The sequence below is a fragment of the Balaenoptera physalus genome (genome assembly GCF_965194825.1).
Source record: "Balaenoptera physalus genome assembly, chromosome: 1".
Taxonomy (NCBI): domain Eukaryota; kingdom Metazoa; phylum Chordata; class Mammalia; order Artiodactyla; family Balaenopteridae; genus Balaenoptera; species Balaenoptera physalus.
Window position 1 is genome coordinate 133,392,860 of NC_138882.1, and position 27,287 is coordinate 133,420,146.

Consider the following 27,287-nt stretch of genomic DNA (forward strand, 5'->3'; position numbering starts at 1 on the left):
TCCAACAGTACTAATCATAGAGCCATTCTTATTTCATTCTGTATTGAGGAGATTTGACTCAACTTGGACACTGGCCATTGATGCATTTACCTCACTTGGCCTTTTCAATGAGTCCACACTCACAAATTCTGACCTACATTTAGATGTGCTCTTCCATGAAGCCATCCACAGAATAACAATGTCCAGCCTGAATACTTTTTCTTCAAGCCTCCAACTTCACCCAATTCTTCTACTCCTGTTTATATACTTTTGGCTTGGTCTTTCCCACACTGAAACTATTCTACTATCTACCTGGTTATTTCTAATCCCATTGAAATGTGTTGATTGTTTTAATTAAATACTTAATAGCTAAGATATTTAAATATATTTCAAAGGCATAAGAAAGAAAGATAAAATAAGTAACACCAATAACTTTGGAGTTCCCTTTGTGCCCTTCTATGATTCAAGGTACCATACCATTTAGGGTACCATACCTACTCTAAATTTTGTGGTTATCATTTTCATTTTCTTGCTTTCTTCACACATACATACACACACACCCACATACTGTATATTTTGAACTTCATATAAATGGAATCATACTGTGTAAAATCTTCCACAATTTCCTTCTAATGATGAATATTATCTTCATTAGGTTTATCTGTGTTGATGCATGTAGCTGTAATTCCTTTATTTACATTGCTCTATACCAAAATGTATCCTAACATTGATTCTGCTCTTCACTGAACTAGCTTTGTGTCTGTCACTCTTCTAGTTGTTATCGATGTTAAAGATAACAGGATTGCTTAGGATAAGGCCAAATTCAGGCCTTACACACCATTCAGTTTTGTGTGAGTAAAGAGAATAAAAACCTAAATGAAGCTTAAAACAATCACTGGGTAAGCTGATTAGATGCAAGACCAATTATAGACACTGACACCTTCTGAAGTCACTTTTTTCTATCCAAATAAAAATGCCTGAGAGGTATAGGAGAGCAAACTTCTGACTCAAGTTGCCTGGGTTCTAGTTGTAATCTTGAGAAAGTTTTTTCATCTCTTTCTTTCTCAGTTTTCTCCTCTCATTTTAGAGACTAAAATTGTTTACGCCTCAAAAATTTCTGTTATTCCTGGATCAAATAATTTATGTGAAATAGCACTAGAGAGTAATGCTATCATGAAAATTAGTATACGTCACGTCCCATAAAGAGGCCTTGGCAATGTGTTCCAATGGTTATGATTTTTGGAAAATTTGAAACAACAAAAAAAGTTTACCTATAATTAATGAATACCAATGACTTTTCCCACTCAGTCTTCTCACATTCATGACACTTTCTCTTTTCTATGATGGCATTAGAGTGACAACTACTGCTGGGAGATTTCGCTAGATGGATGTTCAGTTGAGACTATACTGTGTCTGGGTTCCAGAGATATACTCTAGTGGTTTGTAGTCATTTTCTATACAGTTAGATATTGTTAGTCACAGAAGTCATGGTAGATATGTCAGTCATGAAAATGTAGAAATGGCTTCCAGGAAAACTGTTGCTACTGCTCACTCTGAAAACTAACTCACCATTTTGACCTAAAGAAGCAGGGCCAGAGACTGAGTCCTAATATGGAAAATGTCCTCTGAATGCAAAAGAAGCATGTGGAGTGTGGAGGGAAATTGAGAACTGAAACATAAAAAGCCAGAATCAAATTAGTGAATGATTCTTCCAATCACCAAACATGTACAACTGTAAGCAGAGAACTCGGTTTTTTAGATGCCAAGTCAAATGGAGTCTTTCCTCCTGTCAGAAATACATTTGATAGAGAAGTATATACAATTACAAATGAATTATACACAATAAAATAATTTTTGCATCTGTTGTATAAAATCAGTAGAAATTTCTCTAGCAATGAGAAGTAAAGTGTAATTTTTTTTAGATCATTCTAAAATCAGCAATTCATTAAGTGGAAGATACATTTTGAGTAGAAGTAGTATAGTGTTGAATTATTTGCTAATCTATTTAACAAATATTTTTCACATTGGAAAAGATTTAAATTTTTTACTGTTTTCACACAAAATACTGATATTTACAAAGATAACATATTCATAATAAGCCACTGCAGTGAGGAGACATGAATGACAAATTGTTTAATGAGTATTGTCAATTTAAAGTATTGAAGATGAGTCACTCCAAAAGAATACCTGAAATACTCTGAAATCTTACAATAATATATAAAAGAAACCTGATAAAAGTTTTCTTAAATTTGACCACAATCCAAAAAGTTATATGACATTATCATAGATAAATTGTGAGGCTGAGAGAATCTTTTCTAAACTATCAGACAAAAAGAAAATCTACCAGCCTAGTAGAAAGACTGAATTATCTTTCTATTCTGTTTCTAAAATAAATGACAAAATGGTTGTATGAAGAGATGGTCAAATAACATGTAACCAGAAAAAATAGAATTTTATAGATATTTTAATAAAATATAATTTTTCTGGATTTGGCACCATTTATGGCTTGGTTTGATTTTTTAAATTATGGAACTGGTAGTAATTTATTTTTTATCCTAAGTAAATATTCACTTTCCTACTTTATTTTATATTTGTTATTTTGTATTTTTTTTTGTTTTTAAAGGTTTTCCAAATTACATAAATTTCTGCTGTACATAATCTGAATTTGTACCCGTCACATAGTAGCTGCTTGATAAGTATTAGCATTCATAGCTATTTTATATATATGTGTATATATATGCATACATACAAATACATAGATGATTATAGATTTGCTTAATGCACATGGAGATTTTAATGAAAAAGTAACGTACATTTTTGTAAATATTCATTTTTAATTTCATGTAGTCTCTATTTATATTCATAATTCAGATACTTTTTCAGTTTGCATTTGGATTATTAGCCTTATACAGACATAGGCTGAGTAACAAAACTAATGACAGACGATTTTTAATCCAGACAGCCAGACTGAACAGGAGTAGAAAGTTAAAAAAAAAAAGACCAGTAGTCTCCATAAAATGACTCACAAACACTACTTTGCCCAGAATAAAAAAATACTTTATAATTACCTATATGTGTACATGTATGTATACATGTATACTTAAAAATAAAAGAGAGGTTTTTTAAGACACTTGAAGCAGGAGCCACAATACTTAAAAACCTGAATTATAAACAAGGAAATATACTTCCCAAATATGAATGTATTCATGGATATACAGCATGACAATTTTTGACTGAAATCTAACATGTTTGCATAACTATCAAGGTATTCTACAAACTTCTGAACAGAGATAAAGTTATGAACAGAGATAAAGTTTATATCAGAACTATATCACCTATAATTCTTCTACTCAGGAAAAAAAAAACAAAGCAAGGTTTGCCCCACTGTGTTGAAGACATTGTCTTGAAAAGAACTGGTATCATTTTTTGAAGTTTCAAAAATGAAGCATAAAATAAAAATAGAGCTTGTCAGAAAAACATAGTGTAGCTGTTTGTGATACTGCAGTAGAATAGGAGTTTCATGTTATTAGAACAGATGACAGTTCAGTCTAGTGAAAACAATGGCATTTGAAATGTATTAGATCTATGTATTATCTATTTTACATAAAATAGATTTTACACGAATACACACACAGCATGGGTATACATATAATTTAACACTTCAATAGCTAATCCCTTTGCCATTATTCACAATAGAAATTATGAAAAGCAATTTTGTGGTGGCTTTAAAAATATTTTAAAATGACTATATGACAGTTGTGTCATGTAGTTTTATATATCACAAAGATATCATTTGACACAGCATGAAACAGAGAGTTATTGCTGGGTCTACTATAATTCAGTATCATTTTTTCAAAGTCCTTCAAACAAGTAGTGATTTAGAAAAAAAGTATTATAAACTCCAGAGTCAAAAAGTCCTAACTTTGAACCCTGATCCTGCCCTTTAAGGCTGTGTGATTTTAAGCAAGTGAACTGACTTCTCTTTACCACTTTTTTTGCTATAAAATTGTCATTAACATTTGTCTTTAAGTTTTATTGTGAGGATTAAATCAAATATGAAAAGGCACATTATTGGTTATGAACTCTCACCTTTGGTGAAGTTTCAGGTTCACTTCCCCTTTATCCCTTCCACACAACCTCATGGGAGAAAGTTATCAGTAATGAAGGCAATAATAGCAAGATTAAAGAGGCACAATTTATATACAACATTAAGCTACAGATTTTTTTCATAGAAGCAGCAGAAATGTTAAAATATTTTTTCAGTGCTTTTGAGTTTTTAGGGATCTTAGAGAAAATTACCAACTAGGTCATTGTGTCTGTAATAATCTAACTTAGGTAAGACATTGACAAACAATTACAGATATGTATGTTCAACTGTAGATAACTAGTATAGGGACTAGAAGCCAGCTATAATGTCTGTATCTTTCTGGAATGGGTTCATTATACATATACTTCAAAGAACTTCAGCAGTAGTAAGTACCTTGCAGATAATTTGGTATCCTAGTGTTTACCAAATCAGTGAAATTGCTGAGACTTTAAAGTTTCTCTCTCTACACTAGGTATGAGTGTTTTTACTCCAACTCAAAATGGATTCAGGACAATTAAGAAAAACAAACCAAGCAAAAGCATATGGTGAGGAAGAGCTATTCCCTCCATTCAGATATGAGGGATGAAAGAACAGTAAAGAAACTCATTGAACCACATTTGCTTAACACTCTGGACTCTTTATTCTAATCATAACAGGAGTAAAAACATGAATGAAAACCTTATTGAAGTAAAATCAGTAGGAGTCCTGAATTAGCACAAGCCAAACATCACAATGCCCTGAGGATGAATAAATATAATCAAATACACTGTTGAAAGAAGTAAGCAAAGACAGGTTAGAAAAAGATGCTTCTTTATTTTCATGGAAAATAAAATGAAGATATTGAAATTTTTGGAAAAAATTTTCTTTCTTAGTTTTTCTAAAGGAGAGAAAGGAGCTGTACTAAATGTACAAGAAAAATTTATTATCAAGTGTCAATATGCCTACCAAAATTTTGAAATAAAAACCCAGATATGCGTACTGTTTACAGGTGTCTCATTCTTCCCTTCTGAAATAGACTTACAGATAAAAATTCAAATTGAACAGCACCAACCGTGTTCCAGGCATATATAGCCATCATATTGTCAGGTTATTTCTTTGATCTTTCCAAGAATTCTGTGAGATATCAATTTTCCATTTTGGGTATGAGGAAAATGAGGTGTGAAAAAACAAGTAACTTGCATAAAGTTATCATAGCTTTATAAAATAAGAAGTATTTGCTTCTCCATTTTGTGAAAGTTTGTATATAATTGGAATTTTTCTAAATATTTGGTAGAAGTCACCAGTGAAACTATCAGGGACTATAGTTTTCTTTGTGGATATATTAATAATTTTCAGTTCCTTTTTAATAGATTACATGTGTAGTTGTGTTTTTTTTGGTCAGTTTTAGTCACTGTGTTTTCCAAGGAATATACTTAGTAAAATTGTCAAATCTATTGCCATCAAATAGTTTATAATATTTCTCTATTATTTTTAATGTCCATAGGATCATTTGTGATATCCTCTTTATTCCAGTCATTGGTAGTTTGTGTTTTCTCTCTTTTTCTTTTTATTAATCTTGTTGATGGTAATATTTGTGAATATTATTAGTCTTTTCACATAATCAACCTTGGGCTTTTTTATTTTTCTCTGTTTTTAAGTTTCTATTTCATTGATTTCTAATCTCATCCTTATCATATATTTTATTCTATTTAATTTAGATTTAATTTGATCTTCTGTTTTTTTAGCTCCTCAAAGTGGAAATACAGATCACTGTCAATAAACTACAGTTTCATCCTCACAAGTAGTGCCAAAGTGGAGATCACCAGTATCTGGGTCCTCCTTGGAATGAATGGGCCTTACAACTGTTATGGCGGTATCAATTTTGATGGCATAGGACTGGGCTAGATTAGGAAAGGACAATGTTAAGGTAAATAGAGTATTCAGCTGCTAAAAATTCCAGTTATGCTCAGAGAACAGAAGAACATTCCTTCGGTTAGAGGAAAATTTATGAAGCAATTCTCTAAGAAGACAAACCCTATTAAACATTGAATATCTTTGATTTTTTTTTGAAGACCTCTGATTTCAGAAACACCAATAGCTATCCAATAATATGAGAGCAAAATTGTAAGTTGTAGTTTGTAGTTTGGAAATTTTTCTTAGGAATTAGAAACATATTTCTTGCCAGTGCTATTATAGTTGGTCTAGGAAATTGCTTAAGAACAAGTGTAGAGAATAGATCAAAAATATATTGTAGTAGCAAAAGTAATAATAGTAATAGTAATAACATATTTAATTGAGTACTTACTACTCAACAGTGAAGAAATTCACATGAGTTTATATATTTGATATTCCCCAAAATCCTATGAATCAAATGAGATACAGAGAAAGTATGCACCTTGTCAAAGGTCACCAACAGGTAAAAGCATAGCTGAGAGTCGCTATCAGGCTCTCTGACTTCAAGACTCCTAAGCATTTCACCTCTCTCTAGGAGGTCATACAGAATTTTGTTCATTAGTTGCTACAGAGGTATACATAAACTGGTAGGATTTGCCTAAAATTATGGTTCTGTATTCATCTTTTCTGATCCTTCCTATACTTCTGAAGGCTTAGATTTTACTGGTTTGGCAAAAAAACTGTTAGGGACTGAAGGGTGTTCTTTGTTAATCAATACAGATCATACATACTGGAGTTCTGGAAAAAACTCACAGGTAGGATTCATTTTACAGGAATGCAGGTCCCAAGCTTTAAGTAAGCCAATAGCACAGTTACATATGATTATTGGAGCCCCTTTCCTGGCCTTCTAGTTTGAAAACAAATCTTGATAAGTAGAGTAGCTACTCAGAGACAATCTATGACTTTGAGTTGTGCATTTGCTCAAACTAAAGAATGAAGGAAAAAACACAAAGGAAAAGCTAGAACAGGGTGGGAGTAGGAGGATGAGAAGTAAATACAGTAAGCTGAATAAAAGATATTAAAAGCATCATCAAAAAAGGAGATAGGCTTGAACGAGATATAGAATTAAGAATTCAGAGTCAGAAGAATAGAGAAAACCATAGGAAAGAGAGGAGGACATATTAGGTCAAACATGAATGTGGACGGATGTTCATGAAGAATTAGAAAGGCAGAGAATTCTGACCTCTGGTGACTTTAATTTTTCTGTGTCATAATGCACAGTCTAGTCAGACTCATCTAAAGAGAATGAGAAAGTATAGGTAGACCCTGTTTCCCCCTGAAAATAACTCTCTTTTTAATGTAATCTTCTACAAACCAATAAAATAGTACCATTCCAGTCTCTACTGTCTTAATTTCTTGAATTTCTATTCGCTAAGATTCCAACTCTGCAGTCATGTTCTGTGATTGCTTATTTCTTCAATCAAAAGCTATTAGGTGTCTAGAATATGTTCTGTGCTTAGACTCTGGTTCTGTAGAGATGACAAAACACAGTCCTTGCTCCCTTTGAGCTAACAATACTTTGAAAGAGACAGACATGTAAATTATGAGACAACAATCCAATGAGTGCCATGAAAGCAATACAAAAACCAATTCCTAGTTTACTGGAGACTGGAAACATTTGATGAATAAATATTTAAAATTAACATGAGATGAGATTAAAAAGAGCATCTGCTCAGAAATCAGGTATCCAAGAAAAGATTGGCAAAAAAGGAACCCAGCAAAGGAGGGGAGCAGCACTAGTAACTGGCTGCAGACATAAACAACCAGAGGGCCTGAACTGGTTTTCTTTACCTTCTCCACAAAAAGGCAACAACAACAATAAAAACAAATGGCAGGGTCGCCAACACATATATGAAAATTGCCAATAAAAAGCGATACATCAGACATATTAGGAAAGACACTTTTCTTTGGAAATGAATCATGGACCCCTGTGATTACTGAAGCCTGTAATATAGCTCTAGAATATTCCAGCTACTTCTTATTCCATCCTATCAGATTTAGAAAAATGACAGGCTGAATGCTTAGTCTATCTGAGCTGTTTCAGAAATTAATTCCAAATATTAAACCAAAAACTGCTACAACATTTAAGGAAGTATACAAGCTTGCTAAGCCAGAATGGTGACAATAAAAATTGCAGTGATGCTACAGTGTTATAATCAAAGTCTAATTGACTTACTAATTACAGAAAATATTCTGTCATATATTTTTCTATAGATCAAGAGCCTACTAAAATGTGTCAATTTGTTTTTGGACTAGGATTTATAGACAGACTAATTATTTGTTATAGGTTAAAAAGTTCAAAAGCTGCTTTAAAAATATATTTATACTTTAGATACAGGTTCTCATTGGTAGAGTTACCCAGATACCAAATTTCTAGATTTCTAATTTCTAAATTAAGTCTATATTTATATTCAACCAACATCACACAACTACTCACCCAATATGGTAGGCAATAAAATAATCAAGGATATGGATATATTACCAACAAAATTAATGAAAAATACCAAGGTTTATTATAACTTGAATAGGTGAAAACAATGCTATTCTGTAATTTTAAAATATATACTGGAATATATAGACACATATACGTATACCCACATACGTGGATAAATATATACTTACACTTCATTATTTTATTTGGGAAATAGGCTTTCTTTCATTTCAGGCCCAGTATATGGGGGTATGTTATTTTACAATCATATATATGATATAGTTTTCTTGATTTAGTAAAGAAGCATGATTTAAATTATTCCAAACAGATGAGAATCTATCTTATTTTAATATACATTCTAAACTTTTCTCTCTCAGTTACTTACTTCCATATTACAACATACACGCACCCATGCACACACACCTTTGCTCTTTGCCTACAGAGAATAAGCAGCAGAATACAGTCTCAATTTGGCCAACAGTAGTTAATTCAACAAAATAAATTATTACTGGGATAGAGTCTCCACCTTCTGGGAACTCCATCTCCCTGATACACCATTTACCACAAGAGACCTTCCACAAGAATGTGAGATGATCCTACCCATTGCCTATAATTATTTGATCTAGGAATGGACACCTTACCGAATCTGAGACAGTCACAATCATCCCTGATAAACTGAAATTTGAAAGTAAGAAATATTATGGTAGGATGAATGATAGCTAAATCACATTAATGTCTGTCTTCTTGAGAGAAAGATCTCAAACTCCTTATACAGAGTCCATGAAAGAGGCCCTGTGGCTCGGTTTTCCAACTCCTCCTTGGAATATGGGGAGATTTTTTAAACAAGTATCCTTCCAACAATTTCCTTTTCTCTTAATGTTGCTAAACACTGCAACCAAATCAAATTTAAATAATAAAATTAGGCTTTGGTTTTTCCCATTATTTGGCACAATTCACACACAACCAACCTTATTGTTATCAAATTTCCACTTGTTATTAAATACAAAATACAGCCATTTTTATCCTTTCTGTGCACAGTGGGGATGAACCATCCCTGGTCTCAAAACCTAAGCAAAGTTTCTTTTCTAGACTGAATAATGATAGTTCCTTTCCTTAATTATTTCACTTACCTGCAAGTTTCCTTTTCTTTTACTTACAAGGTCCATTTTAGTTGTGTTGTTTATCTGTCAACACCGACTCAGCATATAGCTATCCAAAATGTTCCAAAAGCATTTGTAAACCCATATCTAAGCCCAGTACATACAAGAAGCATAGCAAATTGTCAAAGAGTTCAATCCATGAATTCTGAGACATCTACTAATAGCAAACTTACCTTTCTTTAATTGATTCCAAACGAGGTACAGCAGTGGATAGTCCCTAAAAATTAAAATATTAAAAAATAACAAAAACAAAAAACAAAAACAGGAGAAACAAATTTAGTTTCTGAACAAGCACCAGAATGGCAGCCCTTGAGGAAATACACCATTGTAATGGATGCTGTGATTTGCTGCTTGAATGCCCCTTAAGAAGGATTCATTCCACCTGCTGGGAATGCTGACTGAAGACAATGCTCAGCTGTAAGTCATTTCAGGGAATTGTTCTTAGTTGAAGACAGCTGCATTGCTCAAGTTCCTACCCCCTTCCTGGAGAAGCCTATATCCAGTGACTAGTAGAAATCACAGTACAGATATCCAGCCCCCTCATGACCATAAGAGACAACTCTGAAGGGCCATCCCAGCTGCAGAGCTGCCCATGGACTTGAATGAAACCTTGTTGTGACTACACTGACACACAGCTTCTCCCACTGCCCAGTCTTGTTTCCATCCCTTTCCTCATAGGTACTAGTTCTGACTGTACTCCCTAATAAACTTCCTGAACTCTGATCTCTTTCTCGAGATCAGAGAGATTGAGATCAGAAAGAGTCTCTTTCTCTTCCTGAACTCTGATCTCTGCTTCTAGGGAAACCAACCTGCAATAAATACCTAGAAGAAAGATTAGAAGAAAGAAATATATACACATTTAACAAATACATAATAATACATAAATACTAGCTACTTATTTTTTAGCTCTTATATGTATAATGTCCATCATACTAAATACTTTAATTGCTAATACTAAATGCTTTATATACTAATACTAAATACCTTACTTGAATTACTTTTGAGCTTCTGCATGTGTATTAACCTGCAGATAAGGAAACTTTAGGCAATTTGTTCAATATTGTTTAAATGGCAGAACTAAGTCAAAACCAAATAAGTCTAACTGAAAACCCACTCCCTTCATCACTTTCATATATACTGTCTCAAATATTAAATCAGAAGCTAGAATCTGCTTTTCAGAAATGAGAGCATAACTTTCATATCTCCTGTGGCAAAATTTTCCTTTCCTAAGTTGTTATTTGAAAGTCCAGGGTTGATTAGAATAACTCTATTCAACATGGAGCCAGTGCCAAGAAACACTTGTTAATGAGTTTTTATATTCTATTTAGTCCATTATTTGGGCTCTTCAGTACTTTGCTTGTTTTGCAGCACACAATTCAATGTGTTGAGTTATCATGTGTGTTAACTCTTCATAGAGTTAAAATCTTCAGAGAAGGAGAATATCATTTACAGAAGGCAGATAAGTAATTGACTAATGTTGGGAGAACAGATTAATCAAGTCAATCATTACATGGACAATTTGATGTTCACATAAAACCGAAAACAGACAAAATTTTCTTCTTGCTGTTTTCAGACATTATTCAAGCTAATTTTGAAACATCTTAAGACAAAATATATAAGGTTTATAAGTCTGGGTAATTTAACCAATATTTAATAAATAAAAATAAGCTTGAACTCAGATTGTTTTCCATGTTTCTTTGATATATCTTTTTCAACTAAAATATACTTAACTTATAATATGTATCAGAAAGCCAAAGTGAACAAAAATTTCCTCTTATTGGTCTTAGTACTTTTGTTTTTTTTTGAAACAAATGTATATAAACATAGGCTTCCATTTAATACATAAAAGTTTAATACTACCTAAAACAATTGCTTGAAAAATTGCAAAATTATTCTTACTCTTTAAAGAAATATTTAAACAACGTTCCTTAACTAGCTTTAGGAGTAATTTCTCACTTTTTGAGTACATTTTATTTAAACAAGGTCACTCCACATTGCAACAAATAGAAAAAATAAAATCACGATGTCAAGATATATAGTTTTTAGAGCTACAATCAGGCAATTTTTTTTAATAATCAAATATTGGGCTATAGTGAATTTCTACCTTGAGTCTCATTCTTAGAGTAACTGGATAATAGATTTCATGCTTTATTAAAGTACCTTAGCAATTAGAAGGGAAGATATATTTAGTTCTTTTCATTTAGAAGGAAATGATATTTCATTACAGGTTATCAGTGTAGAGAAACTATATTTGCAATATGATCAAATATATCATCTATCAAGCACAATCATCAAGCTATACAAGCCATGAAATTGGAGTAAATCTGTCTTATGAAATAGAAAAAAGAAATACAGGACTATTTTTATATATTACCTATTCATACTGGCACATGTGCAATGTAGAGAAGGTATTGTTAATTCTGGGTGTTTCTATATATTTCAGTGCACTTAATCTTCGTTCCTCTTATCAAAGTATGTGAAGCTATGGTCACTGAGTCTACAAAAATTTACTAAGTTAACAATTTTGATTCAATGACAGAAATGCCTAGAAATTAGGTTGTCTTGAATGCACAATCTAGGTTAGTACATTAGAATACATATTATAATGAAGCATGCCAGCAATCTGTAAATAGGAGCATTTCTCCATATATCCAAATTAGATATGGACAGGATTTGGGGGCAATCCAAGATAGAAAATTATGATTCAGTGCATTAACTATAAGAGATTAAATAACTCCTCCAGAATATCAGGGCTAATAAATATCAAAGTTTGTGTACCTTCCAAAAGGAGGGATTTGTGTTTGAGGTATTTAATTCATGGTAAAACAATTATTTTTAATTATAAGAAAATTCAGATTGTAGAGGAAGGCACAAGTGAACTGAATTCTTGTAAGAATTTGATCATTTCATTTGGGAAATCATGATCATCTACTTGGCTTAGAAAATCATTTGAGATAAATGATTTTCCAGGTGTCCAAGAACTTAGAAACATGGAAGTAAGCTTTAAACAAAGAATGAAAATGGCTTCCACAAAATTACTAGAATTTGTCAGTTGTGCAATCTTAGTAGGTCAAGTAAAGAAATGATTTAATGACCAGAAGTGTCCACTAAATCCATGGAAGCTACTGACCAAGCTACTACAGAACTAATACTTATTAATCCCTTTTTATGTGACAATTGTAAAGTGCTTTATATGCATTATCACATTTAAAATCCTAATAACATTCTTAGGAGGTGTGTACTGTTCTATTACTATCATTATAGATGAGGTAACTAAAATAAGAGAGTTGAAATGTAACAGGATTCAGAAATGGGAAAAGTTAGCATTTACATTGTCCCATTCTGTTTCTAAAGAGGATGATTCCTTTGCTTCCTCAAGATACCTCACAGGATGCTTGACTCAGCTTTGTTCTGCTGAGTTGAGTGCTGAGGTGAGTCTGAGTAGGAGATTTGGAGAAGTCAAGAGAAGCGAAAACTGTTTTCCATGAGATTGGAGAGACACAGACCAGACGAGTGGAAAAACTGGGAATTTAGAGGGTTCCAGAGAAGAGAGCTGCAGCCATTTGAAAAGGAACTACATTGAGGAAAACTAAGAGTGCAGTTTTATCAAGAAGATAGTCATATTCTAATAGGATTTTCAGGATGGTTTGTAAAGTAACGTAGCTGATGTTTCCTCCATATTTTAGGAAAGACAACGCTTTTCTACAATTGCTTGAAGTAAGATAGAATCTTTGTTTTCACATTAATTAACTTGATGAGATTTGGTTTAAAGAGAATGCAGTTAGACTCAAAAAGCCTGTCCATTTCCAGTTTCATGAGGAAATTACCCAAATTCATACATCTGGTAAGTACTAGATCTGAAATTCCATTCCATGTCTAACTTGCCGTCTCTACCATTAAACTGCTCCCAATATCAGCTTTTTCTCCCAAGCTCATCTCTTTCCTCTAGAGAATAATATTCACTTTCTTTAAAGAAAAAACTCTCCATGAGCTAAGCAGCTAAACAGCCACTGACACAGACAAACTCATGCTACATTCTGTAGTATTGCAACATCCAGCCAATCATTTAAAATTACAGGTTTTAAATTACAGTTTCACTAGCTAGGGTGAAGCTTTTAAGATAGAAAATAGGGATCCCTAAAGATGTTAAAAAAAATAAAATAAAGGCAAAATTTTACTGAATGTTAATACACATAAAAAAAAATTGATGGTGTTGAACACCTAATTTGTAATTGTGTAGAAATGAGCTATAATATACCAATCTGAAAAGAAGTTGAAGTGTCAAAATATACAACTATTTTATATATACATAGTAAAAGTAACTGCTGAAGTGAACCTGAAGTTGAACACAATAGAATACTTCAGCTTTACGGTGTATGCTTTCTGACTTAAATTCCTTTTATCAATTTGATTTTAAACCTGTATGTGCTTTTGAAATTGACTTTGTAAATAAATTGTAAATATTTTAAATTGCATAAACATGTGGTCAAAAATGATAATTTTATATAGAAGGATGGAGGAGCCCCTAACAGGTTAACTTAGTTTAAAAATAAAATTTAAATGTTCAGAACACTCATAAAAAAAAAAGAAAAGAAAAGAAAATAGGGATCCCCTCTTGCCCTGAAGGGAAAGAAATTTCAATCTGGGTAGACAAAAAATATAATAGATAGCCAATAAATTTTAAGGTGAAAATAAAAGGATGTCAAATGAATGAATGTGGAAAAACTATACCAGGAGAGGCAAAAGGACTTTAGAAAACCATTAGGGAGTCAAAACACAGGAGGATAGTCTTAAGAATAACCAGGATTTTGCCATAGGAAGGATACTTTCAAGATATTAGAGGCACAGAGACAAATATGTACCAAAACAGACATTGTAAAAGTTGTAACATTTTTGAAGACTGATGATAGACTCAATTTCTCTTTCTTTGTTGATAAACTTAATTGAGTTCAAACACAAGATTCTGGATAAGGTCTTTTTATTTAGCCATCTTGCTTCCTTATAAATGGTTCCAGCATTCGAATAACTGTGACTATTTATCCAAATAATTTTTGTTTAACAGTGTGTATGGAGCTTCAGAGAAAGCCAAAATCCTTGCAAATAATGTTTGTATTTGTTTTTAATCAAATAAAACAATTTAGGAATAGATAATCTTAAGTAAGGATTACTAGTAATTTAATAATTCTATGAGATGTTTTGTGAATTTTTAATCTTTTCAACATTTTGCATCTTGCATTCACCCTTATATTTCAAACAGATTTGTTTCATGAGAAATTTGTTTTATCCTCTTTATGTGAAACATTTTTCATTAATTACGGTCTGCAAACGAGTCATTCTGAAGTTGCATCAGAATTCTCAGACTATATTTTGTCTTCATTGCTGTGCTTAGGCTTGCTATAGTATTAAGGTCCTCAAATTAAGAGAACTTGAAATGTTACCTGCTAAAATCAATTTTCTTTAGAAGTAAGTCCCTTAAAGTTTCTATTAGTAGGAGTGGTGCCTCCTAATGCTAGTCTGGGCATGGCTGCTCTAACAGCCAGGGGTTACAAGATGATGTCTCACAGCACCTTGGCTTTGTCTGGTCCACCAAAATAAAAGTTTATGATCATACATTCTATTCACACTTAATCTCTCTTCTCAGTCAACTTAGTTACTTATCCATATATTTCAAAAAGAACTCTGCTTTTCATAAAACTTGCCCAGGCTTCTTTTCTCTAAAATGTATAATGCAACACTAGAAACATGTATCATTTTTTTCTCCCCCCTCCCCAATATCTACTGGTATCTAGTAAATTGTCTTGAAAAGGCAGGTATTCAATAAATTCATGTTAATTTATTGTTCTTTCAGTTGTACAATATTTGTGATAACCATTCCCTATAGTTCTTTGAGAGCAAAAGGGGAATTGTGCCTCTATAGGTTCCTTCAGAACAATGACTCTCCAGTCAGATCATGATTTGCATTGAACTACCCAGACAGTAGCACAAGGAAAGTTTTCTCATCTCTTGCGTCCAGAAAGATACGTTCCTTTTATCCTCCTGAAGTCAGCGGGTAAAATCAGTCAATACATCTTAGCACATGAACTATTAAGTACATTTTTCTTTGTCTATAGAAATCAATGGAACACACAAAACTGCTGTCTATTCTCCCCTCTTTGGAAAAAATGTAGAGTAGAGGCTTTTTTAAAAAAACGAAGCAAAACAAAACAGACCTTATTTGGATCAATTTGTTTCTTGCTACCACAAGTATAATAAGTACCATTTGTATAAGCCAAAATTAGATGAGGCTGTGGGCTGGGGGATGGTATGGGTATTGGAGTTAGCAGGAATAACATGCTTTCAGTCTTTCAAAAATCCATCACGTTTTTCTCAGTGAAGAGTCAAACTGCATAGCTAAAGAACTTAGAAAAACTGAAGTCTAGCCCACCCTCAGGGGAAGGGAGGGAAATTAAGCTCTGCTTCCTAAAAAGGGGAATACCTATATTTATTATATGGGATTATTCTACAAAGAAGATTATTCTCATCTCCATTTATATATTTATTTAGTCTTTTATTTACATTATCATGTATTCATCATCATATGTTTATGCATATATTTTTTTTTTACTTTGGGTGAGAATCCATTGCTATGCTATTTATTTATTATTTATTCTGTTGCTCAAATTGTTCCAGCTTTGCCCTTTGAGAGCTCTTTCAGTTTGGCTCCCTGTGTCCCTTTGACTTGCTCCCACCCTTTTGTGCTTTGAACACATCCTCTATTTCTGGTACTACAAGGTGTTTCAGGATCATTGTATGTTTTCCTTGCATGGCCCTAGAATTAAATTGAATTTTTAATTTCTTAAGTTAATTTGGTAGAGCTCTGTGCTCAATCTCCTCAGCAGTTGTGGTCTCCTATTTTCCTGACGTCACCTAGAGAAGCAGGGATTTTTGTCTCACTGAATCTTGAGTCAGACCATATATGTACCATTCCAAGCCTGACTCAATGTTCTTATAAACTCTAATATTACCTTATCATACCTAATCTCCCAGATCAAATATCTTCTGTCTTATGAAAGTCCTTTGATCTGTCAAGGTCCCAGAAGGAAACATATATCATAATCTGGTAATTTGAAGGTTTTGATAAAGGATAATTTACAAAGTGTGAGCAGAGTTTAATAAGAGATAATACACTATCCTAGGCCTAGTAAAAGCAGAAAGCTATCATCCCTTAAGTCTTTAAGGAACAGTGCAGGAAGTGGTTACCGAATCCTGGACAAAATAGCCATATATAAAAAGGCTCCTTAGAGAAAGGATGCAGCCAACCCAATGTAGCCAACTTGTTCTTCAGATTTCTGTCTCCTTCCATCTTCATATATCCTACTGGGAATTTCCATTGCTGAACTAAAGAGGAAGATGGAGGGAAAGGGAAGTAATTGAGGCAGTTTCCAGGGGCCCAAAGTGGGTAGAGAAGGGTGGAGAGTGGATAGGGCCATATGAAAGATATGCGGTATATTCTTCTTCCAATAGCAAGTAAAAAAGAGAAACTTCTTTCCTATACCTATCTTCTGTCTAATACTCCATATCATCATTACTATTTACAGATACAACCTAGGATCAAGTTCAACATTGTATTACTGAAGAGTCCAGGACATTTTATGTGCCATGGGAACAGAATTCCAAATGGAAAAAAAAACAAAAACAAAAAAACCTGAAGGTAAATATATCAATGTATATATTATAGATACAGTGTAATGATAACAGCAAAATTAAGGGAAAATAATTATAGCCTAAATCCCTGATCACTAATTTTTATTTCATGTTGAGGACATGAGGTTTGTTCTCCTCCTTTTTAGACATAGGAGAAAGGTCTTTTTTTTTTTTTTTTTGGCCTATTTGTATATCTAGCAGATCTCAATTACAGTTTAATACTATGCCTCATTATGCACATTTGGTCTCTGATGCTTTAGGCCACTGGTATCTTAACATATAAATATTTCAGTTGGGGCTATAATAATTTTCTTTGGAATTGTGCCTCCAATTCAATTCGCCACACCCTTTTACGTAACTCCAGTTTAACTAATAGTTGAATGTGATGAATAATTTTTACTGTTCTTTTGTCTCTTTGTATTCTGGGAAAAAAAAAAGAGCCCTTAACGTCCTAGATTGCTGAGAAAAATAGAGACTTTATGAAACACATACACACATTGGGTTGGATGTCTTTCTTCAGATGAGGAGAAGGGGGAAAGTTCCATTTCATTCTTTTTTATTCTTTATTGAGTATCCTAAACTTCAGACAAAGTGAAAATTTGAGCCTTGTCTGGGATATCATCACTACCAGCCTTCCTACTATGTCTTCCTAAAACCTTTTCCCCACCATTCTATTTTCTATCTTGTCTTTCTCAAAATGTCCCAAGCTTCACCAAACTTTCATTCTCTGTTGATGGCCTAACCTCACGCTTCATTCAAAAACCAAAAGCTGTTTTACTGGTTTCTCAAGGAAGACACAAAGTAAAAGTAATCATAGGGTACCATTATGAACTGGAAACTTAGCTTTGTTGAATAGTATACTTGATTTTAAAGACAGAGGAGAGTGGAGCATTAATTGTTTGCTAAGGAGAACGATTCAATAGAGAGGTAAAGAGGATTATAGAAGGATTAAGTCCTTCTCTTACAAGTAGGGATTTAACTCTAGTAAGATTCGTGTTTTGAAAGAATGAGAAGCCGTCATTCAACAGAAACAGTTGGAAAATAAAGAGGGTGATGAAGCAGACGAGCTAGTTTTGTGCATTTAGGGTTTATAAGTTAAAGATGTGCCTTCTGATGGCCTCTATGCTAGCACAGTCGATGGTTACATATTTATTATTTTCTTACTTAACTTCAAACAGGTTTTGACAAAATAGGCTATTCCCAACTTCTTTATTCTTCTTTATTTATGTTTGCTGCATGTCTTTCCTTATACTACGGTCTCCAGTTCATCCCTCAATATCCACGGCTGGCTCATCTCACTTTCTATGGGTGCTGACTGTTCAAATGTTCCAAAGCTCTGGTCTGTTTCTTCTTATCTATATATATTCTCTACCCAGATTTTATCTGATCCCATGATTAATATTCAATTCCATTATTTTAATTACTCTCTCTATATAAATGATTCTAAAATTTACCTCCAGTTTCTGATTTCTCCTGAAATCTCTGTAGGGAGAGAAATTAGAAAGGGAGGAAGAAAGAAAGAGAGAAAAGGTAGAAGAGAGCTACATTTTCCCTGCCTAATCTATCTAAATCAAGTATCTACACACTGATCTGACTGTATTATTTTCTCTCAGATAATGTTGTTTCTTTCATAGCATTTATCAAGTGTGCCTTAATAGTTATCACCTGTATCCTCAACTAAACTTCATCAACAGGGTCCAAGCAGAGTGTTCACAACTATAGTCAAGCATCCAGTACAATGCCTGGCAAGAGTAAATTGCTCAACCAATATTTCTAAATTAAAGTAATGAATATAACTGGGTTGGTGCTAAAGTAGTAGACTACATAAGATGGGATGGATGGGTAGAAGAGAAGCATGTGTCCCAACAGACTTTGTTATTCTTAGGTTGCCTGTTTTCCCTGGGGAGGTTTGCCATGCTCTCCTTTGTCATAAGTCATATTCCCTGAAGGCCTAAAATTGTTACCACACATGATCTCTTTTACGTAGCTTATATAAATGAGGGGAAGTCTAGAAGGCTTGACCAGGCAAAAATTATACAATTGTACTGCCCTGTCTTTGTTAGCTAACACTGACTATGTTTCAATTTTTTTTTTTTCTTGTATCATTTTACTCTTTTCCACTCCCTACCCTGGTCCTATACTTAATTACTTCATTTTTGGATTTCACAGGAGCTTTGTCTTTCTGCATCTTCTTTCTGATCTGTCCTATACATTGAGCCCTAAAATATATTCCTAAATAATAATTTGCATCACATCACTCACACTTTGATCGAAACATTCAATGGTTCATCAAGACGCACACATATATATTAACGTTTAAAACCCTTCATCGCTTTGCCTCAGTTTCACTTCACCTGTCCTCCCACAAATATCTGATATGTTACATCTGCTGAACACATACTATTCTTCTGGTAACACACTGAAATCCCCGGTATACATACCATTGTTCAAATTTTACTTCTGGAAGGAATCCCTTTCTATCCAAACCTGTCTGTCACTGTCCTCCCACATTGTCAATTCCAATTATATACCAAAGGCACAACCTATCCAGTGGGGTCCAGCTCCTTTAAACCTTAAGGCCTGCCCCTCATTCACACAACCATCATTTTCTTTGTCTTTGTGTTAACCAGCCTGCTTGCTCTGAACTACCTCTTATTCTGCTTTAACCAGTTCCTGATCTTCATGTCTTCTGACTTGGATTTTCACCTTGTCCTTTGGACCTTGTACTTGGTACTGCCCCTCTGGATTTCGCCTTTTCCTGACTTATGCCACTGTGTTTCAGAATCTTTTTCTAACTATGCTACTTACCTACAACTGTCCTGAGTAAACATCCAAGTAGCCTATCCAACTCTGTGACTCTATATCTCAGGGTAAGCCCTCACAGGTAGAATCTTTGTCCATGAACCATCTCTAGACTCTGCAATCTTAGTCATCTTTGAATAGTCAATACATATCACAGTCTCTGACAATAGTCATTGAATGAATAGGTACACGAATAAATCAGTCTCTATGTTTAATTCAATTCTCTCCTTGTTTATTTCCTCATTTTACATTGGTTTGCCTTTTCTGATAACACATACCATTGTCTGACTTTTTCTATATAAATCTGTGCTGCTGTCTTCCTTATCAGACCATAAGCCCCTGGACAGAGAGCAAGAAAGGAGAGCACTGGATCATTGGATTGTTTTCTTCGTATCATGACACAGTGCACTGCAATGTCAAAGACACACAAGAACAATTCGTATTGAATTCAATATTGAAATTTTCACAAAATGCCACATAGGGAATTAAATTTGCAAGATACGAATACGCTTGCCCTACTGATAGAACAGTTCATTCAATAATGATTTTAATAGGAAGTAAAACAAAGCCACTGGCTTTATATATTTAGTAGCTGATTTTGATTTTCATCAAGATGATTTATCATCTTTACTAGTCTGGGCCAAGACAACATAGTTTATTATCTGGGCTGTCACTGCTTCCACTCTTCCTCTAGTACTATCTCTTCTCTAAAAAAAGTACAGTGACAGATGGACTTTCAAAACCTATATGGCACCATGTTGTTTCCCTGCTCATATTCTTCCACTGACCCTCCAGCTCCCCCAGAAACATCCAAAATTCTTATCTGACATCATCTAACAAGTTCCACCACAGTAGCAGCTCTCTAAGCACAATGGCTCCCCTATTGTCCCTCAAATCTGCCAATCTGCTCATCTTGAATTTCCTTCTGAAACCCTCTGTGCTTGGCTTTCTCTCTTTCCAGAATGCTCTTTCCCCTGCAACTTCTTGGTTCAAATCCTCCCTTGATACAGGTTTCTGCTTACATTTTACATCAGAGGGGACTTCACTGACCACTCTCTTTAAAGCAGGGTTCAAGAATTCCACTACCTCACTATTATTGTTTTATTTTTTCTTCATAGCAATTATCATCACCTGGAAAAATACATTATTTGTTTATTTTTTTATTGTCTGCCTGACCCTACTTGAATTTAAGCTTCAGAAGCAGGGATTTCACTTTGCTTGCTGCTATTTCCTCAGTGACTATAATATTTCCTGCACTGTTTGACGCTAATGGTTTGCCTACTTAATAATCCTCCTACTATGGAAAGGTTAAACATTTCCCCTGCATATTCAGAAATATAATAGGTACTCAAATATTTGTTAAATATAAGAATAAATGGAAAATTAATGCAAGTTTGGACATAGCAGTCAATGATCATATCATCAAGAGTGTGGGTATATGAACTTCTGTAACATCTTCATGCCTGCTCTTCCTTTTCTGTTTGCTTTTCTACATCATTGAATATTATGTCTGTCCATGTAAAGTTAATTTTGAACCATGCTATCCAACATGTAAGCACTAGAATCTAGAACCATGACATCTGAATACAATTAAGAACTTAAAATGTGGCTAGCACAAATGAAGATGTACTGTAAGTATAAAATACACAATAGATTTTAAAGACTTAGTATGGAAAAAATAATCCAAAATATCTCATTAATGAATTTTTATATTGATTACACATGGAAGGAAATACTAGTATTTTAAATATAATGGGTCAAATAAAATATATTATAAAATTAATTTTACTTATTTATTTTTACATTTCTTAATGTAGCTACCAGGAAATTTTAAATGATAAACGTGTCTATATTTGTTATATCTCCATTGGACGACACTGATGCAGAACCTTTGGACAGAATCAATCTCCTAGAGTCAAAATCCCTTGTTAGGTTAGGTATTACAGCATAGTTGCATTAAAAATGATAATTTTTTAAAAATTTATTAAACCACTAACTTAAAAGAAACCTACCTCAATATCACAGAATGTTTGTCTCTACTAATGATCTGGAATTTTTATCTTACCAAACAATGAAAACTATCTAAACATTTTATTATTTCATAATTTTTCATTTTTCCATATTTCTGAGCCTTTGCTGCTAAAACACTCAAAATAAAATTTAACTCTCAAGAGTTAACTTTCTGATACCATCACATCTCTCTATTTCTTTTTGAGATCTGTAAGTATCTTTTCATAATTTTTAATATTTTATGTATATAGGGAAGTCATCTCTGCATCTATTTCTTTTAGAAAATAAGTAGAAATCTGGGTGTTATACTTTGAATGCCTTCTATTGTTGCTTAATTTGCTAATAACTATTAGAGGGATTTTCATGTGTTTACTGTGGGGAGCCTCTCAGAGATTTTTACCTTAACGGGAACAGTTTAAAATAGTTCCCTATTCAATGCTGGCATCACCTCAGTTACCTCCTACACCCAAAAACTGCAGAGGAAATCACAGAGTTCCTGTGACATCTTGACATTCTCAGGCAAAGGCACATTTGAAGGCCCAAGTATTAGTATTATATGGCATTTACACAATCAGACATACAATTTAAAACTCACTCTTAAAGTGAAACCAAGTCCTGATAAGAGAGTGGGTTTACCAGACTGCCTTACCAATAAGTCTTGGCATGTCACGTTAAGTGAACCTCCCAAGGGAGATGAACAATACTTTATATTTATATTACACCTTTCATACAGAAGGATCTCCAAATGCCTTATCTACAGAGATCACTCACTCACAGCTGAAGGCAGGCACCTGTGGGATCCAATATGACAGCCATTCCACAGCACAACGGCATTTAGGAAGGGAGGTGGAAAAATAACTTCTCAAGAGAGAAAGGCAGGAAGAATTTTATGTAGGAAGAAGGTAATTACACCATTGGAATTTAGCCAAGATGTGTATGTTCATACCACTCTTTTTACTGATCCCTGGGTCTGGTTAGATAGGTCAAAAACCTCTCATGCAAGGGTGGTGACCTCTTTGGGGCTCCATATGTGGTCTCTATTTGCTTAGCCAGTGTCAATGTTAATAAAATAATATGCAAATAAAATGCATCCTGCAATCTTGTCCTTATTATGCTGTCCGAGGTCTGAACATTGCATAACAAGTAAATGCTATTCCTGTCCTTTGTTCCAGAATTGACCACTTATTTGAAATTATCACTTTGGTGTTAATAAAAGGCCTGTTATAGCAACCCTGGGTTTCCTTAACGGCCATCCAGAGAGGTCCATGTCAGGGGTAAAACTGCTTTGTAAATAATCAGCACTCAGTCCAAGGGGCACAGATGCAAGCCAGTTCTGAGTCATTTTAAATAACCTGTTTGCACAGTTAACGTCCCTCCTACTGTGGAAAGGATACACATTTTCCACTGTAATTTTGGATTTCTTTTTATTCCCTCATTTCTTTCTCATGGAAAAAATAGTTTTTGATGAAGCACGAAAGTAAAGAAAAAGAGCTCCGTTATTGATCAACATTGTTGATTGTAGAATAGAGAAGTATATTTCATAGATTGTATTTGAGGTGTTTTTGTTTGTTTGGTTTTTTTTTGTTTTTAAATTAATTAATTAATTTATTTTTGGCTGTGTTGGGTCTTCGTTTCTGTGCGAGGGCTTCCTCTAGTTGTGGCAAGTGGGGGCCACTCTTCATTGCGGTGCGCGGGCCTCTCACTATCGCGGCCTCTCTTGTTGCGGAGCACAGGCTCCAGATGCGCAGGCTCAGTAGTTGTGGCTCGTGGGCCTAGCCACTCTGCGGCATGTGGGATCCTCCCAGACCAGGGCTCGAACCAGTGTTCCCTGCATTGGCAGGCAGACTCTCAACCACTGCGCCACCAGGGAAGCCCCTATTTGAGGTGTTTTTAATTGATTGATACATTATTTTCTCAAGCACAATGGAGAACTCTGGGAAAGTTCAGCCCTGTCTTTCGGAAGCTGTGTTCAACTGTTCTGTCTTAGACTAGTTGAAAAGCACAGTGGAAGTGTTTTCCTTCAAAATACTTGCATTTAGCTTTTCCTAAAAATGTTTTCAAACACATGCCAAGGTCCCCTTCAATTAATCAGATTATTACAAAAAGCAATGTATAATTGCAAAGCAGAGGTTTGAATGCTGAAGCTTAATATTTACAGAGGGCAAAAATACACATACACATACATACTATTACACACAAACACACACACATACACACAGAATGATATCCAGCCTCAAAACACATACTATCTGAGTTTTCTGGATAAGGTCATCCCTCAAATTTCCAAACTGACTTCAGCTGCCATAACTTAAGTCATTTTCCCCTTTTCACTGAATATCATCAGAGGCAAAGGAAAGATCAAAATCTTTGGTTTTACTTACAAGCCTGCATTATGCCTTATCATAAATAATGCATATCTGCACAAGTATGTGTGTTTCTGTGTGGACGTATGTTTGTGACATTAAAGGATTCATTTACATGTATTTTTATAATCTTGGTTTTGTTAACACATTCTTAACTGTCTTTTCCACGTATGCTTTCTTTTTCAGTCTCACTGGGAACATCCAGATCATTTTACACACACACACACACACACACACACACACACACACACACACATCATCTTATTTGGGACCTTCTGTGCTTCCTGCATCTGGATATCTATTTTCTTCTTCCGGTTTGAGAAGTTTTCAGCCATTTCACTAAATACATTTTCAATCCCCTTCTCTCTCTCTTCCTTGTCTGGGACATCTATAATGTGAATGTTGTTACACTTGATGTTTTCCTACAGATCCCTTAAACTGTTATCTTATTTTTTGTTTTTCTTTTTGCTGCTCTCATTTGGAAGATTTCCATTATTCTATCTTCCAGATCACTTATGCATTCTTCTGTCACCTAGCTGCTATTTATTCCTTCTAGTGTGTTTTTCATTTTAGTTGTTGTATTCTTCATTTCTGACTGGTTCTTTTTCGTATTCTCTAGTTCCTTATTAAAATTCTCACTGTGTTCATATATTCTTTCCTTTAATTCAGTTAGCATTTTTACTACTAATGCTTTGAATTATTTATCTGGTAAATTGTTTATTTCTGTTTCATTAGTTGTTGTTGCAGGAGTTTTCTCTTGCTCTTTCAGCTGAGACAAATTTCTCTGCCTTTATGTAATAAGGTGGAACAGTTACCTATTGCAGTCCAGAAGGGGTATCCTTATGTGGGGTGTCACTCTACAGTCTGCTGTGTCCAGTGCCTTTGGAGGGAGAACTGGATTTGATGTGAATACGAAACAGGTTTTCCTCAGGGTATTCCGGTTACTATCACCTTGGTAGGAGGTGGGGATGGAGATGGAGGGTCTAGGGCCAGAGACAATTTTCAGCCAGAGCTTGTACTGTGCTCAGTGGCTGTCATCACCCTATTGGGGGGTGGGGTCAGGTCCCAAGTTGCTGGTGCAGAAGCCCTGAAGTTTGGGTCTGAGCCAACTTAGCTCCCTTCGAGTGTGAGCTCTACCCCCTTCCCAACACTGACACACTTGCTCCAGAGGGGAGCAGCACTGGAGCAAGAGGGGCCAGTGCAGGCATTTGGCAAAGTCTGGAGCACAAGCTGTGGCAGTCTGGCCATGATCAGAGATCTCGACTGGCTCTGATGCACCATCCATGTCAGCACCGGCGATGGCTGCCCCTTCCCTGCTCAGATACTGCTTCAGGTCTGAGCCCCTCCGTGTCTCAGAGCTGAAGGCTTTCATCTGTCATGGCAGCTCTTGCTTGACCATAAAGCTGTGACATGGGCAAGCAGGGCTGGAGTGTTCGCTCAGCTCAGGCTGGGGTGCACACTGGGGTGGCTGTGGGAAACAAGTCAGCCAAGAGTGCGCTCTCAATTCACATTCTCTGCCCTGCCTCAGGAGCAAGAAAGTATTCGTGCACTCTTCATGGAAGGTTCCCAGGCATCCCACAGCCCTTCTGTTAGTCCCACCTCCACTTCAACCAGCCAAGGGGTCTTGTCTTCCCTTTGTTGGACCCCAGGGCTGGGGCACTCAATACGTGGCTCGAACCACTCACTCTCCAGGGAGGATCTCTGCCATGTCATCTCCCTTTTCTTCTGAATCCCCACCCAGGAGCACAGGTTGAACCTGACTGCTTTTCTTCCTTTCTTCCCTGATTATTCCATGTGGATCTTTCTTACAGCCTTGATTGTGCAGGAGTCTTTCTGCTAGTCTCCATTTAGTTTTTAGTGAGAATTTTTCTATATAAATATATTTTTGATATGCTCATAGGGGAAGGTGAGTTCTATGTCCTCTTACTCCATCATCTTGATCAGTGTTGTGCTGTTTTTTTTCCTGATAATCCTCCATAGGCCCTTCAATCTGATATCTTTCATCTTCTTTTCATTTTGAAAAATTTACCTCTGTTATTTAATTAAAGAATTTATTCTTTACATTTTAATATTTTCTCCTTCTTGGAATTCCTATTATCCTATTTCATGGTTGGATGGTACTTTTACTCCTATCTCTTAACTTTTCTCTTATAGTTTTCTTTATCTTTTTTCCCTTATTTATCTTTTCCTGGTTTTTTTTTTTTTTCCTTAGAGAATTACTTGGATTGATCTTAAAAGTCACTTATTTATTATATTAGTCCCATACATTTCATTGCGTAAAAAACTCAACTTTCATGTTTTTATGCTTAATTTTTATACTTCATTCTTTTTATCATTTTTGTCCCTTTATGTTATACAAGCTTACCTTGATAAGTATATATTTATTATGCTTATTAAAAAGTGTTCATCTATGTGTGATTCCCTGTTGCATCTGATGATATTACTTTTCTAGTCTGTTAGGATTTTTTAAGTGAATGTTCTCCTCAGATATTTGTCATCTTGGTCTCTGAGTTTTTAGTCCTATAAATGATTCTTAGGCTTCCTACCAGCTATTTGGCTTTTAGTTCCATCTTCCTCTTGTTTCCAAAAGTATCTTGTGCATATAATTCTTGAGTCTTTTAGGGAATCTCTAAGGTAAATCAAGTTTGCCTCTCAACTTTCCCTCTTCCCTCTTATGATTGAATGTTCTTGGTTTGGCTATGTTATTTATCACTCAACTATCTGCTCTCCAACTTGGAGGATTTTATTGCCATTGTCTTTTTTTCCTAGTCTCTCCAGTAGCATATATTTAATTATTTTTTAAAATCCTCATTTTAGTGGGATTTTGGAAGGAGGCATAG

The 27,287-nt window shown here is 34.6% G+C and overlaps 1 protein-coding gene across 1 annotated transcript in view; it reads right to left on the reverse strand.

Moving 5' to 3' along the window:
- The window catches only part of LOC309657065 (uncharacterized protein), a gene marked incomplete at its 5' end in the record, with an annotated part of 109,871 nt that extends 84,052 nt beyond the window's left edge, over positions 1-25,819 (reverse strand). The window contains 2 exons of the mRNA XM_082454050.1: positions 5,845-5,946; positions 25,603-25,819. Of these exons, the coding sequence (XP_082310176.1) occupies positions 5,845-5,946; positions 25,603-25,819 (319 nt within the window). The remainder of the gene's footprint in view (positions 1-5,844; positions 5,947-25,602) is intronic.
- Positions 25,820-27,287: the final 1,468 nt, after the last annotated feature.